Source organism: Hippichthys cyanospilos, unplaced genomic scaffold, assembly GCF_059441005.1.
Source record: "Hippichthys cyanospilos isolate Australia breed blue-spotted pipefish unplaced genomic scaffold, RoL_Hcya_1.0 HiC_scaffold_74, whole genome shotgun sequence".
Taxonomy (NCBI): Eukaryota; Metazoa; Chordata; class Actinopteri; order Syngnathiformes; family Syngnathidae; genus Hippichthys; species Hippichthys cyanospilos.
In genome coordinates this window covers 60,230-74,972 of record NW_028283430.1, presented here as the reverse complement: position 1 = coordinate 74,972, position 14,743 = coordinate 60,230, and the positions used below count along the sequence as shown (strand labels likewise).

General features: G+C 38.7%; 1 protein-coding gene across 2 annotated transcripts in view; it reads left to right on the top strand.

Moving 5' to 3' along the window:
• The window catches only part of LOC148405050 (sodium channel and clathrin linker 1-like), a 15,748-nt gene extending 1,005 nt beyond the window's left edge, over positions 1–14,743 (top strand). For both annotated transcript variants that reach the window (XM_088407301.1, XM_088407300.1), the window contains 18 exons: positions 54–126; positions 1,105–1,160; positions 1,365–1,500; positions 2,348–2,470; positions 2,627–2,692; positions 3,037–3,107; positions 3,286–3,376; positions 5,266–5,357; positions 6,108–6,285; positions 7,914–8,012; positions 9,687–9,758; positions 9,900–9,974; positions 10,080–10,222; positions 11,690–11,882; positions 11,977–12,173; positions 12,490–12,568; positions 12,663–12,758; positions 12,959–14,743. In XM_088407301.1, coding sequence (XP_088263427.1) covers positions 54–126; positions 1,105–1,160; positions 1,365–1,500; positions 2,348–2,470; positions 2,627–2,692; positions 3,037–3,107; positions 3,286–3,376; positions 5,266–5,357; positions 6,108–6,285; positions 7,914–8,012; positions 9,687–9,758; positions 9,900–9,974; positions 10,080–10,222; positions 11,690–11,882; positions 11,977–12,173; positions 12,490–12,568; positions 12,663–12,758; positions 12,959–13,021 — 1,903 coding nt within the window. In that variant the 3' untranslated portion in view covers positions 13,022–14,743. The remainder of the gene's footprint in view (positions 1–53; positions 127–1,104; positions 1,161–1,364; positions 1,501–2,347; positions 2,471–2,626; positions 2,693–3,036; positions 3,108–3,285; positions 3,377–5,265; positions 5,358–6,107; positions 6,286–7,913; positions 8,013–9,686; positions 9,759–9,899; positions 9,975–10,079; positions 10,223–11,689; positions 11,883–11,976; positions 12,174–12,489; positions 12,569–12,662; positions 12,759–12,958) is intronic.

The window sequence follows — 14,743 nt, the reverse complement described above, 5'->3', positions numbered from 1 at the left end:
TTGACAGTACTGTAAAACAACTAATAGTTCACAATTATATTTCTGCATTACAGTATAATGGCGCCACTGATAGCAGAGTATGATCGACACATTGATGAAATGTCTCAACAGCTGCAAAAATACCAGGTGACAAACAAAGGATTAACTAACTAACAGTAGAAAACTAATGAAAAAGATACTCGCCTCTGTAATAAATTAGGTAAAGTTCTAACTATAATATAGCACTGTGACAAAACTGCTTTTGTTAAGCAACATTACTCAGTGATAGTCTGCCCTTCTATCAAGCGGATGATTGTTGGTTCCCTCCCCGACCCTGGCAATCATGTTCAAATGTCTTTGAGCAAGTCTCTGTACCCAAGTTTGCTCCCAGTGGACTTGTTGCGGCCTCATTGTGTGTGTGTGTGTGTGTGTGTGTGTGTGTGTGTGTGTGTGTGTGTGTGTGTGTGTGTGAGAGAGAGAGCGAGAAAGATTATTATCGATAAACATAGTATAAGCATACGTGACACTGTATCCTTTTTAACATTGACAAAAGGAAAAAGCAATACAAACCAACTTTCAACAACTGTTAACTATTTTTTTACAGCATTTATACAGGTTAAAGGTTTGTCTAAGCAGAAAAAAACCAGAATGCATCATAATGCCTGGACAAAAGGGTCCAATCCTTATTTTATCACAATTACACTTCAAATTGCAAAAACAAATCTTTTTCCTTGGGTCATCTGCACCCCCTCTGACATCGCATCGGAAGCACTGGCTTGACCTGTTCAACAGCTTGCTTTCAACCCTCTTCTCGTGATAATTTTAAAACAATCTTTCTCAGTTTTATTCACATTATTTTCTATCACAGGGTTGCAATAGGGACTTGAAATTCTGCATGTAGTACAAGGGAATTGTCAATGATTATCTCTCCGCTAGTTCATTGTTACTGGATATTTATAAACATTTTGCAAATATTTCTGAGTTTAGTAGTTCATCAGTTTTTTTTCTTAGTTTTTTTTTTTTTTAGTCTCTTTTCCATAAAGCAAATTTTGAGTTAAAGTACAGTATTGTTTGTTGTTTCCATTTATGTGCTTGTGCTTCACACCATAAAATTCATGTCTACAGGTATCAATGACAGATATCAAAGAAAAGTTGGAGACTGTGGTCCAGGAAAATGAAAGGTACCTGGGATCTATTGGCGTCTGATACAGTATTTGCGTCATGCGTTTAGAGAAAACCGCTGTGCCATCCATGCTTTGCAAGCATTTTATGTTTTTTTTTTTTTTAGGTTAGAAAACCTCTGTCTTTAACAATAGTTGAACTATTATCCTTTATTTCTGTTTTCAAATCTAGTTGTCCAGCTATTGTGTGTTTTATCACTGCAGGCTTCATGCAGAACTGAGGGAAACGGTTGAGAAGCAGCTCCAGTCACCCTCAAATATCTCCGGAGTGGAGATGAGCACAGTGGAAGAGGAAGCAGTGCTTAAAAACCTCCAAGAACAAATCAAGCTGGCTGAACAGGTCTTAATACTTTTTTTTACGTGATAACTCCCTGGATTGATTAGCAGCAGATTTTTTTTGTTTGTTTTAAACGGAAAGGAATCTACATACATACTATGGTTAGATCGGAGGAGGTATTTGAGGTTGCATTTAACGTTTCACATGTAGTTCTATCCAAAAAAAAATAAATAAAACTTTCCCCTCAACTGCTTTAAGAATCCTCACAGCTCAGACAAAAGACTTATAGCATATGGGAGTGAATGTGTTGCTTGTTAGTGCATTTGGCATTTTATCGAGAAATAACGCATCCTGTGCCTCAATGTTCGAAAACCTGCTCAATTCTACAACACACCTTCCCATAAAGGATCTGGGCTTGGAGTCTCTAGGGCAGGCTCCCATCTCTGAGGTTGAATTCACTGAGGAGGTCGGAAAGCTTCCATATGGAAGCCCCAAGGTTGGACTAGATCTGCCCGGATATTTTTGGGCTTGTTTGTTTGATACACACCTTTTCCAAAATTGCACGGACATCAAACCATTGGCTTGGCAGACAGGGGTAGTGGTACCCCTTTTTAAGAATGGGAACAGCAGGTTGTGGCCGAACTACAGAAGGATCACACTCATTTTCCTCCCTAGCAAGGTCTATTAAGGGGTAATACAGAGCAGGAGCTGAAGGAAAGTTGAATCTTAGTTTCAGGAGGAGCAGCTCAACATCCTCAACAGGGTTGTGAAAGAAGATCAATGGATGGGTGAAGCGCTTTTATCATAAACTCATTTCAATTTTAATATTTATAATATTGTTTAGCAAGTGTGTGGCATTTTCCCTTTGCATGCATGAATTGTTTTGAATGAGTTCTTTGTATTTGAATAGGAGCGAATGCAGGCCATGGAGTTGTGGCAGACAGCAGCACTGGAGCTTGATCGCCTCCAGGACTCCTACCAAAAGAGCCTCACTGATAAACAGAGTGCCAGTACTAAAGAGCAGCAGCTCAGGGTACTTTTCATACAATGACATTCACAGCCAGCAAGCATGTCTGGTACTTCACTACTTGATGGAGTAAATGTCACAGTACTAATTAAGATAATTGAATCATTTTGACATTTCCTCATTACAAGTCATATGGCAGTAACTATTTTTCTCTCTTCATAGGATCAAATGCTAGTTACTCACCAGCACTCGCACCAACTCCAAGTGACCAATCAGGAGCTACAATTGGTAGGTAATGGCTTGACATCATTGTACCTAATACTCTCTCTGCACGTTTAATGGCTGTGCTGCACCTGCACATAAACAAGCAGTATACATTAATGCATATGGAGTCTTGACTGGTGTCAAATGAAGATGCAAGAGTAACACTATACTTAGAGTACCTGATGTATTTTTAATGAGGGGGCAAACCTTGGGCTCCGACTTTTACGAGCTCATGTGAGAACAGTTGCGAATTCGCATCAAAGGGTTGTAAATGGATGTTGAGCATCTCTACAGTTCGTTTTGAGTCAAATGGTACAATAAAAATGATGCTTCACAAATGGCAAACTTGTGTCTCTTGTCGCACACAGACTAATCAGCAGCTCCTAAAAACGGTCACAGAGCAGAGTACAGAAATGGAGAGTCTGCGTAGTCAGCTCAGGTAACTAAATAACTTTGTGATTTACAATATCTATCACTGAAGGTAATCCTCTAGAATTATGTGTTGTTGAATGTTGCCAAGCACAGGATCCAGCAACACTGTTAGGGTATGCTAATTAGGGGTAATGAAAAGAAAAACTACAGATTGAATTCTTTTGTGTGTGTGTTTTTTGGAATAGAATAACCAAAAGTGATTTTGGGATGGCCACAGCCAAAGTGGAAGAAATGAACAAACAGCTCCAGCAAATTCATCGGCAGCTAAAGAGACAGGTGAACAAATATGTGTTATAGAAGAATATGATAACTTGCTCTTGAGTAGAATTACTGAAACAACTGTTACGTTATTAAAATTATTGTTAAGACGTTTTACCCACTGTATAGCACCCATTAGTTCAAAGCCTTACAATGTTTTATTGTATCACTTTTTAAAATCAACATGGTGTCAGTCAAGGAAAACACAATTTGCTGGACAAACTGGACAGGATCAGCATATGCAAAAATTGGGTTTTGTCGGAAGGTGGGGGCTCACTCTGTTTCACTTGATTGTATCTGGCAAGGTACACAACACTAGTCTACGTTTTTATGTATTTAATCCACACTATATTTGTTTTATGCATATACTATATTTCAATGGCTTGGTGGCACGTGGCTGTCTCATATAAATGTGTGCTGTGTAAACTTTGGAGAGTTATTCATTTTAAAAATCCACAATAAGTTTCAAAAACTTGCTAATTAATGTGGTTCATCTCATCAACATTTCTTAACAAATTTTATAGAGAGAGAGAGAGAGAGAGAGATCTAGTATTACTGATTATATTACATGAAGAGCACCCCTCAGATGGAGGTTGTCAGATTTCTTTCAGTTACTGAAAGCAAAGGAGGAAAACTTCATGAACGCAATTTAAATTGTAGATGTTGATTTGCATCTTGTGTGCAGCTGAGTAAGCATCTAGTTTGTATGCCAATCACACATAAAAAGAAAAGAGAAAAAAGGTTTATATACCACAAATGGAATAAAGAGGAAAATAAAGTTTGTATGCCAGGCGTGAATAAAATAACGAGAAGGAAGAGAAAGGGATGGGTTCCACAGCACACAAGAAAGTACTACGATAGGGCACAGAAATCAGTTTGGGATGTAAGATAACTAGTTATTGTACGCATTTCAATTCACCCACCAAACATAAAAATAAATTCAAGCAAAAACATGGTGATACAAAAGAATTTACCTTGGAGACAACGGCCTGGAACAGCTGTGTTGGTGCTTGTTGTTAATCCTTATATGCCCTGATCACTGTTCTGCTCTCTACTTGACTGGAAAGACTGCATTTTTGTTTACGTTTAGAAACAATTTTTGTTATGGAGTTCGAACTGTGCAGTGCTTGTGTCAGTTTGTCGGTTAGGTGGGCACCTCTGGCTGTGGCTTCTTTGTTGATGTCCGCAGAAGCCCAGAGTAACTAACATATATTTTTGTATGATTTTTGTCAATTCTGCGCTGTTGTGCATTGAGACCAATGGCGATTTGTATTTGCTTGCTCACTTGATGTAGACTTGCAAAGTATGGTCTCTGAGACACTGTAGTGTACGTGTGCTGCACCCCTCTAAGAATTTAACACTACCGCTTTAATAGCCAGAAATTAAATTCTTGCATGTGCATGTGGGAGAAAGAGACTCACATGCTTATTCTATCTGCGCATATTAGATCAGGGCCAGGGAACTCCCAATTCCTTGAGAGCCTTAACATGTCTGTTTTTGATGCCAACCTCCTCACCACTCCTGATTCAAATGACCAGCTCAGCAAAAAGCTCAGTGGATACGTGATAACGATCGTTTGTATTTGACTCTGGTGCATTGAAAGAGGGAGATATTGAAGACAGGCAATATGCGGCTCTTATGGAACGGGAGCTCCCTCCCTCATGTTAGATGGTTGTCAAATGGCTGACTTTCGCTGCCGATCAACACCAAACTCGAAAGGTGGTATCCGCTTGGTTGGCCTAAGCGGTTCATGCAACATGAGCTGTCCAGTGTTCACAATTGACCGAAATCCTTCTTTGTTGAAATTATTCTCAACTATATATATATATATATATATATATATATATATATATATATATATATATATACACATATATATATGCTGTAAAGACAATGTGTGTATTCAGGAGGAAGAGCTTGTTGAGACTCAGAGTCGAGAGGAAGCAGCAGAGAGACGAATTCAACAACTTCAGTCAACCATCAGTCAGAAAGAGACCAGGTGAGTACAGAAGTATTTTAGTTTCACATTACATGTCTTATTCCATAGGCTTAATTGCTTGAGAATGTCTGCTCCATTGTGTACTGCTGTACATTGCTGTACTGGGGCAGACATACTCAAAGCAGGGGCCCGATGGCCCATGGCTACAATCTGACCAGGACACTATAGGGTTGGGCACAGAAAATTGGTAAGCGATTAGTCATTATGGCATCATTCAGGTTTTGAAATTTAGCCATGCGTGTGTGTGTAGCATGTAGCCCTCTTCTGCCACTGAAGCTGTAGCACGTTTACACGGTCACTGACCCATTCAGTCACTGACCCGTTCAGATGCGTTTCTTGGTGGGCCCTGCAGCAACACTGGAGGTGTGTGGGGCTCTTCCCGCTGACTTCCCCAAATAAAGGCGACCATCAGGACCCCGCTGTATTATTGTTTTGTATGTGTATTATTACATTTTAAAAAATTAAGAATTGGAATCAAGACTCATTAGGGACTGAAACCAAACCCTAAGTATAACTAGATGCTTGAATAAATAAATTGACCAAATTGTGACGTACGTATGACTTATCCACCCAATGCTCGGCATAAACAGGGACAGTGCTGATTCTGGCAGGAGCATCTCAATTTGGCTCATTATGATGACCACTCAAAAAGACTTAATGTAGAACCCAGTTGCATAGCCATTCATTTATGGGGTACTTTGTGCAGTTCACAGTCAGTTTATTTATTTTTTTTTCCCCACATTTTCTGAGGCTCAAAACGACATCCCAGGAGGCAGATGATGTTCGAGGAGAACAGACTATGTGGGAGCAAATGTCAGCGAACCTTAAGGCCCGATGCAATACCTTAGAGCAGGAGAAGTATGATGCTCTGGACAAAATTCGAGAGAGTGTACAGATAGCTGAGGAAGCTGTACTGCAGAAGAATGAGGTAACGCATACTCTTTCATCGCCGTCTTCCCCAACAAGTCCAAACATAGAATTTTGATAAATATTGCATTTTCCGAATATGACCTAATCAGCAAAATCCACCTGTTCTTATCCGTCTCAGGAGTGGAAAAATCACTCTCAGAAGGCATTTTTAAATGTTCTTTTGGGTAATATGTTCCCATGAGTTGCCAGTAAAACATACGATTAAGTGTGGATTTCTTTAAATTCATGTTTTCCAGACCCAATGCTTCAAATATGGTTGTTAAGCTTTGCTGTTTGCTTTTTAAATTTTGGACTCTGTGCCTCATGTAAACACATGAAAATTCTAAGCTGACAATGAAGTGCTTGCTGACCGTCTCAAATGGTGTTGAACGGCAGTTTGTGTTTGAGTGCCAGATTTCGTTAGCCTAAATCTGTGATCCGTACAGCGCAATCACCATGGTTCAGGCTATACGTGGTTTGCTGATTGCTGGGTGAGGAAAAAAATAAATGTGTGTGTATTTTCTCAAAAAGGCTCTATGTTCAACTGGAATTGTCTATCTGCTGTGGCATAAGGAGAGTTATTTTAAGAACCGCAACAACATTGCGCAGCATGCCATCAATGAGCTACGTTAGCTAACTTCAAAATATACACACCAAGTGATACATAGACGTCAATATAATACCCTTAACAAGCTTTTATTTTGAAGTTTTTCTTCGAGCGCTAGCTTGCATTCACCTGACTTGTCCAATCATCTGCGGTAGCTGCTGACAAAAAAAATGGAGGATGAAAACAACTACTTATTGTGCTTTCAAATGCAGTTGCACATAATGAACTGTTGCAGAAAAAGAGGTAATTGATGCATTAAACATTCATAACTAATAACTTAAGTCAATATTTCACAAACCAGCTCTGCAATAAATATTATTTTGAGCCCTGCATACCTACCATTAAGGGAAAAATTTGTAATATTTCGATCGTTATTAATTTTAAAACCCCACTATACACTTCAAGAAGATGTAACACTACACTATGCACCTTTAAGGTATTTAAAAGTATTTTAAAATTATTTTTATATTTTAATGTACTTGCACTGTCTAGATTTAGCCATTTTAGTAAACTGTTTTATATTTCTTTACTCAGCTTTCAAATCTCTTAGACTGTTTGTAAATATTTTTAATGTTTTTTTACAGTGGGAAAATATTGAGTTGCGTTGAAATACTATAAACCTGTGTTTCCATTTTCATACCACCGAAACAATGTGGGAAAAAAAACATTTCTTTTTGTGCCCTCTTTATAGTAACACCACTCAAAAAATAAAATAAAAAAAACCAACAACAATCATTCACGCACCCAATCAAGCCCAAGGACAATTTAGTATGTCCAATACACCTGCCATCAATGTTTTTTGAGTGTGGGAGGAAGCCTGAGTGCACGGAGAGAACCCAGAGGGGCTTGGGGAGAACATGCAAACTCCACACAGGAAGGCCAGAGCAAAGTGGATTTGAACTCAAGTGCCTGAATTTTGAGGCGTACGTGCTAACCAGTGTTCCACCAAGCCGCCTTTCCCTGCATTTTATTTGGAGGAAATATGTGCAAGGAATATTTAGAACTGGTATGAATTAATGATAGATACTTTTTCCCCCTAGGCTCTCTTGAGAGAGAAGCAGATGATGGAGGAACTTGAGAAGACAAAGAAAGTTATTCCACAACTAATTGAGGATGCTGCTGTGCGCACCAGAAAAGAGGTAAATTTATTTAACTACAGTGAGATTATTTTTGCAGACATTTTTAAAATGTACTCATGTACTCTATTTTTTTATCCAACATTTAAACTGCTCGTTTAGCAAGCTTTTTTTTTCCTGCCGTTTCTTCTCAGCTAAATGGTGATGGATTTTCTCTACTCCCTTGATGGAAAAAATACACTCAACTTCAATTATAGATTCCTTAATCAACCGTTCTTGCATACTTTCTGCTGTACAAGTAAAAATCTGACGAACACAATCTGATGAACATTAAACTGACAGTCATAACAATAATAACCTCCACTTAGTCCTTGGTACGTCCAATTATGTCGGTACTAATAATTTGAGGCAAATGTAAGGGATTTCAAGAGCTCAGGGAAAAAAAATAAAAATAAAAAACTTTTAAGAATGAACTCTTAAAAGTACAGTGGGCCCCCAGGTTACAAACTTAATCCGTTCAGCGGCTACGCTCGTAACTCGAACTGCTCGTATGACGGGCAATCCAAACCTATGTTAATTCGTGAATGCGTGCGATGCGTGCAAAAACCTTAGGTAAAAACATCACGACTTTATACACATATTAAAAATGAGTAACATAATCTAATGTACAGTTAAATTAAACAACATATACAAAGGAAAAATGACATTTACCTTTAGCAACGTGACTTGAGCTGGGTGGAGGCAGAGGGGAGCAGAGACCAACGCTGATATGCTATTGCTCTTACAATGTCACAGTCACTGTTTCAGTCACGGTGTCAGTCACGGAGATGCTAAAACATATCATCCTCTTACTTCTTCCTTTACCGCTACTAGCAATTTTAGAAGCTATGTCTAACAGATAAAGTTTGCAAAGTCTTCACAACATTCCTTCCTTCCGTTTTTCACTCATTTTCTCTCCTTCCTTCCATCCCGACCAGCTGTGCCATCAAGCTAGATAAAGGCATTCGGCCAATAGCATATCGGCATTTCTGTGATTGACGTGACGCCGGCCAATAGCATCTCCGTGAGTGAGACCGGGTGACCTTAATCGACCAATAGCATATTGGCATCTCCGTGACTGACTCCGTGACTGACATTGTGACTGAGACAGTGACTGTGACGTTGTAAGAGCAATAGCGTTCACGTTACTTCTCACAAGCGTCAACTGCTGATTTTGTTGACGCAACTAAGCGAAAATATATTTGCATACACAATGGCCGGCATGTCCGATTGTTCGTAAGACGAAAGGTTTGCTCGTAAGTGGGGGACAAAAATCTCCGTGGTCCACGCTCGTAAGTCGAATTGTTCGTAAAACAGGGTGTTCGTAAACCGGGGGCCGACTGTACATGGAAACAGTGAAGTGATGGCACAGTTGGAGTTATGTGCTCTCTCCTATGCGCTTCAATTATGCAAGCGGCATTATTTGGTCCAACTGGATACACATGACGGAGGACTTTCTGACTCCATAATAAAGTAGATTACAGTCATCTATGAGCACATTATTATAACAGTTGTGGATTCGTTATTTACAATAGTCCGCTCGAATATATCAAGGTAGTTGTTGCAATGATTTTGTCCTTTTCAGTGACATCAAGATTTCACCAAAGTTTTAAATGTATCATCAGATCCACTTATTAAAAAAACAAAATTCAAATGGACTGTGCTTTATTGGAACTGTATGACATTAATGTTAAACAGGTGGATAACATACGCAAGCAATGCAATGTTGAACTCCGTCGTATGGCTGAGGAGCTGTCTTTATTGCAACTGGTAAGAATCTGCCACACGAGCGGAGTTACTGTATGTTCCCAAATCACGTGGAAATCCCTTCCATTTTTAGTCTATGGTATTTATCCAGTCACTATCTATTAACTCATGGTTTCTGTTGTTTTTCTCCTCATTTGTTTGTAGGAGTGTGCAGAAAAAGAATCTCAAAGTGAGAGGTCTAAGCGAGAGAGAAAAGCTTTAGAAGAGGAGTTGGCAAAGGTATTACTACACTGACAATTATGCCAGTCAGTCGCACATCTTGCTGTTTATTCTCTGGACTTCATGAGCCAATATTTGATTTTGTTTTCGTTGTTTGTGATTTAGGTGGTTAAAGAGGGTCGTGCAGAACCAGAGCCTGGGAAATTTGATATCCTTCACCAGAGGTGTCTCAATGCAGAGAGAATGAAGGATGAAATGAGCATCACTTTACAAAGTACACAAAGCAAACTAAAAAAGATGGAAATGAGGTCAGTGGAACACCCAAACACTTCACTTGTGACTTTCCACTTACTGGTTGAAGGGGAAGTCAAGTCAAAGTTGTTCTTTGCAAAAATATTTTATGTGTCCCTGCTAGTCTAAATCTTGGTATCCTGATTAAAAATATGTTCGTGGAATATAGAAAATAAGCAGTAAAATCCACCGTTGTTCACCAATTCCAGAACTCCACTTGCGAGTGTCAGAGAGCCAAACTCAGGAAATCGTTGAGCTGTGACGATCCTGACCTGAGCCCCAAACAACTGTGACATTATTTTCACTCGAGCGAGTAGCAAACGACTGTCCCCTTACGCTTAAATGATATTCCACAAATGCAATATAAATCAGAAGGCTGTGTTTTAGACTTGTTGTGTGACCACACAGAAAATATTGTCAAGTACCGTAATTCCCCAAATATAACACATGTTTGTTTTGTTTTTTTGTTCCCAAAAATGAAAGCCAAAAGTATGGGTGGGTCCTATAAACGATTAAGCGAAGATTAGAATTTTGTTATTCGACGACTTCCGAGGAAGATTGCATCATTCAGACATGTAAGCCCAGTTATGTTACGTACATGCACATTTCCGTATCAAATGTATTCTTACTGACAATAATTGTGGTAATTGGACAAGCTAGAGGGCAGAGGTTAGTTAGAGCTGTTAACAGCCAGTCCATCAGTTGGGACTAACAGCAGCTCGGTTGATACCCTGTCATTTTCAATAAAAGAAGCATGCAGAGTGAACCAATGTCCGATCCCATCCTTGTTCACGCACAGGGACATTACAGAAGAAAGTCATTTTTGTATCAGGGCTGGTTGGAAACCGGTGAAGCTGCCACAATGTTTGATGTGGATGTATCCAGAAACTTAACAGACTAGTGCAAGAGAGAAGGTAGATGAATTCTGATTTCTGACGATTAATACATAATTTATGGATATAAAAACAAGAAAATATGAAGAAATTACAAAGATTACGTAGGCTTATTCTGTGTTAAGAATTCTTCAAGCGTTTCAATTTGTAGGGTTTACTTATAGTTTGTTTTGAAATGTGCATTTTTAATCCGGAAGGCCGCACCGTATTTCCATTTCCTGTTTTACCCATTGCCATTTAGCGTTTAGCGTTGCTGTAGTCAGTGACTTTGTGAGTGTGCATTACGATGTATTCCATCCTATTGATGGTTTGCGATGTTGTCCGTGTTTTATCGTTGTTATCGTCAAACTGTTGTTGCGTTCTTTGCACGTAAAACTAGAAAATACTAGAATTTGATCCTAAATTAGGGGTGCCTCCTAGACACAGGTGTGCCCAATATTTGAGGAATTACATTCAGTTTTTGTCTGGATTTACCCTTTAATAACTTCCTTTAATCCGCAGGGCAACTACTCATTCAGATTCCTTATAACCATTTGGATGTACAACACTTTGTTCATATATTCTATCTTTTTTTCTTTGTTCTATCCATAGCTACAATGAAGAATTATCCCGCAGTCAGGAAGAAGTTCAGCGACTGAAGGACTGTTTGGCTGCAGCGAGAGAGGACTGTGTCAAAATCAGCGACGATCGACTCCAACTGCAACAGGAGAACTTTCAAATACACAAAGAGATGGATGAACTGCGCAAGGCCTCCTTGCTTGCCCAAAAGAAAGCCAAACAACAGGTATGGGAAAAGAAAAGAAAAACGCTAGAAAGGCTACAAAAACGAAGCGTACCCTCAAATTGAGGTGAATATGTATATTCTTTTCATTTTCCAGGTTTCACAGATGGAGCAAGAGTACAGCCTGAAAGAAAAGACTCTTAGCGCACAGATGAGTGACCTCGAGGAGAGCAGTCGCAACTCGAGTGCCGACTTGATGCGCCTTCTCACTGCGCAGAACAAAAGTCTTCAGCGTTGGAAAGACGAGGGAAAGAACATGGCCCAAGCCTTTGAAAATAAAATGAAAAATATGAAGTAAGAACCCTTGAATTGATGACTGAATTCATGTTTGAAGGATCTTAGTGCAGATTCTCCACTGCCAGTTTTAACACATTAGATTCTGCCATTATTTGTAAAAATAAATGCATAAATAATGATAATTTAAAAAAAAAATATCATGCACACACCTGTAATTAAAACAATTACCAAATGTTGGCATAAGAGGCTGTGGCTTGTTGCCAGTCGTTGAAGGTTAAAGGTTTCTCTCATTTTCTTTTTTCTTCTTTATCACAAAGTACCTTAGTAAGTGTGATCTGTCACTGGTGTCTTGACGATTTCTTTTGTCTTTCAGGGCGGAGCTGAATCAACACAAGCAGCGGTCGCATGAATTAGAGATCCAACTCATGAATAACCTCAAAATAAATGAAGAGGTGTGTGCAACACACGAGTGCATTGAAGAGTGTCACACACTGTGAACTATCCTTTTAAAACTGTTTAATGCTTGGCTTTGCGTTTTATGGCCAGTATGAGAGACAGCTAGCAGAGTCTCAAGAGAAGGCTATTCGACTCCAAAGAAGACTGACAGATGTTGAGCAACGTGCGACGACCGCTTCACGACAGGTACAATTAAACACATGGTGATATAGTGTGATATTCGCTGATCTTATTCTTACTCGTACTACTTGGAACTACTACAATGAACTAGCACCTGTACATTTGTCCTTGTTTTTGTTTCCAGCAGAATGTCAAAGTATATTGTTAAATGTTAAAAAATGTTGGTATGTGTGACTGTAATACAATTGTATCTGTTCCCCCTACAGATTACTGCTATGGCGTCCAAGCAGAGAAAAACTTATTTTTGTGAGCCAAAGCATGAAAAATAACACTTTTCACAGCTCTTTTAGAACTGTAATGGCTTTTATCGCGGACATGCTTTGGAATTCAAGTTGCTTAAGGTTCATTGACGACGTTCAATTCCTTGGTCAGTTTTTCGGCACAAGTACCAAATTAGAAATGTAGTTCCTCCCCAGCTACCAAACATATACAAATGTTGCTTTTCCATTAGCCCCACTCCACGCTGAAACAGCCTTACGTGTCTGCGGATGCCATTTTACTTTTCCAGGAAGGACTAATTACTATGGAACCGCTTTTCTGAACCATCTGGTAGGTGGTTCTAAAATACCAATCCATCTGGGGTTGACAAGGTGTATGTCATCAATGTAATCTGATGGGATGACGGTGACACAGCATGAAGCTCCGCAACACACACTCTTTTCCCGGTTTTAGTCGAATGAGATGGAACCGTCCACCAACTGTCGCTAAATCAAAAAATATACAGCTTTTCAAATAAACAATAGTTTTGCAGCCCCCGTACATATGTAATGGTTGAAGCTGTTGGTATTTTTATTGACTTGAAAAAAGCTTTTGACACTATGGATAACGATATACTTCTTGGTAAAATACAAAAATATGGGATCAGAGGAACAGCATTTATCTGGTTAAAGTCTGTAACTTAACTCACAGAACTCAGTATGTTCACTGGGGACACTACAGATCTGTGTGCGGCAGCGTTGTATGCGGGCTCCCTCAAGAATCTGTACTAGGCCCAAAGCTTTGTCTATTATATATTAAGTATATTGGAAAGTGTTACATTGGCGTCTGAAAAACTAACATGTATCCGGTTTGAAGAAGATACTACAATCGTGCACTCAGGTGAAAATTTTTAAAAACCTATTCCAAAAACTAAAAATGAATTACATAAGCTACTAAATTGGTTTGCATGGAATAAATTCTTACTAAATACTATACACTAAAAACCAAGATTATGTTCTTTGGTCAGAAAATTATGAATATACAATCACATATTATGATCGATAACGTTGAATTTGAAAGAGGTGTAGAGGTGTGGGGGGGGAAAAGTGTAATATTGAACCATTGTACATCATACAAAAGAAAGCAATATGAATCACTAGTTCTGTGGGATATTGGGACCATACAAATGCCCTCTTTCTTCAGTTAAAAACATTAAAGTTCAAAGACCTCATAACATTTAAAACAAATTGGTTTATGTTCAAGATACACAACAATTTACTCCCTGCAAACATCCAAAAATGTTCTGCACAAGTGAAGAAATGTATATTTTGAAGAGAAAACATAATTTTAAAAACCCATATTCCCAATTTACACCAAATGTGTATGTGTGTGACAAGATTTATTGTAAATCTTTGGATCTGCCTTGAAGAAATCAAAGGTGCTAAAAATGTGGTGCACTTTAAAAAGCTTTATATAAATCACTTTCTGCTTATATATGCAGAGAGGAAAAAAATAGTTATTTGATGATTGAATTTTTTAGTTCCCATTTCACACTAATGTAAGAATCTTTCGTTTTTTCCATATACAAGATCTAAATGTAATATGAGTGATGCGAACAATGATTTTGTTCCTATTCCAAGTCATTGCTGATGGACTGTATATCTGAAACGGCTTTGTCATTGGAGAATAGTTATAAGTTCTTTGAACTTCATCCTACTCCTTTTGAGTATTATATGTGTGTTTGTGTTGTAATTTTTTCTACTCTGTTGATATAATGCTCAAATCAAATAAAA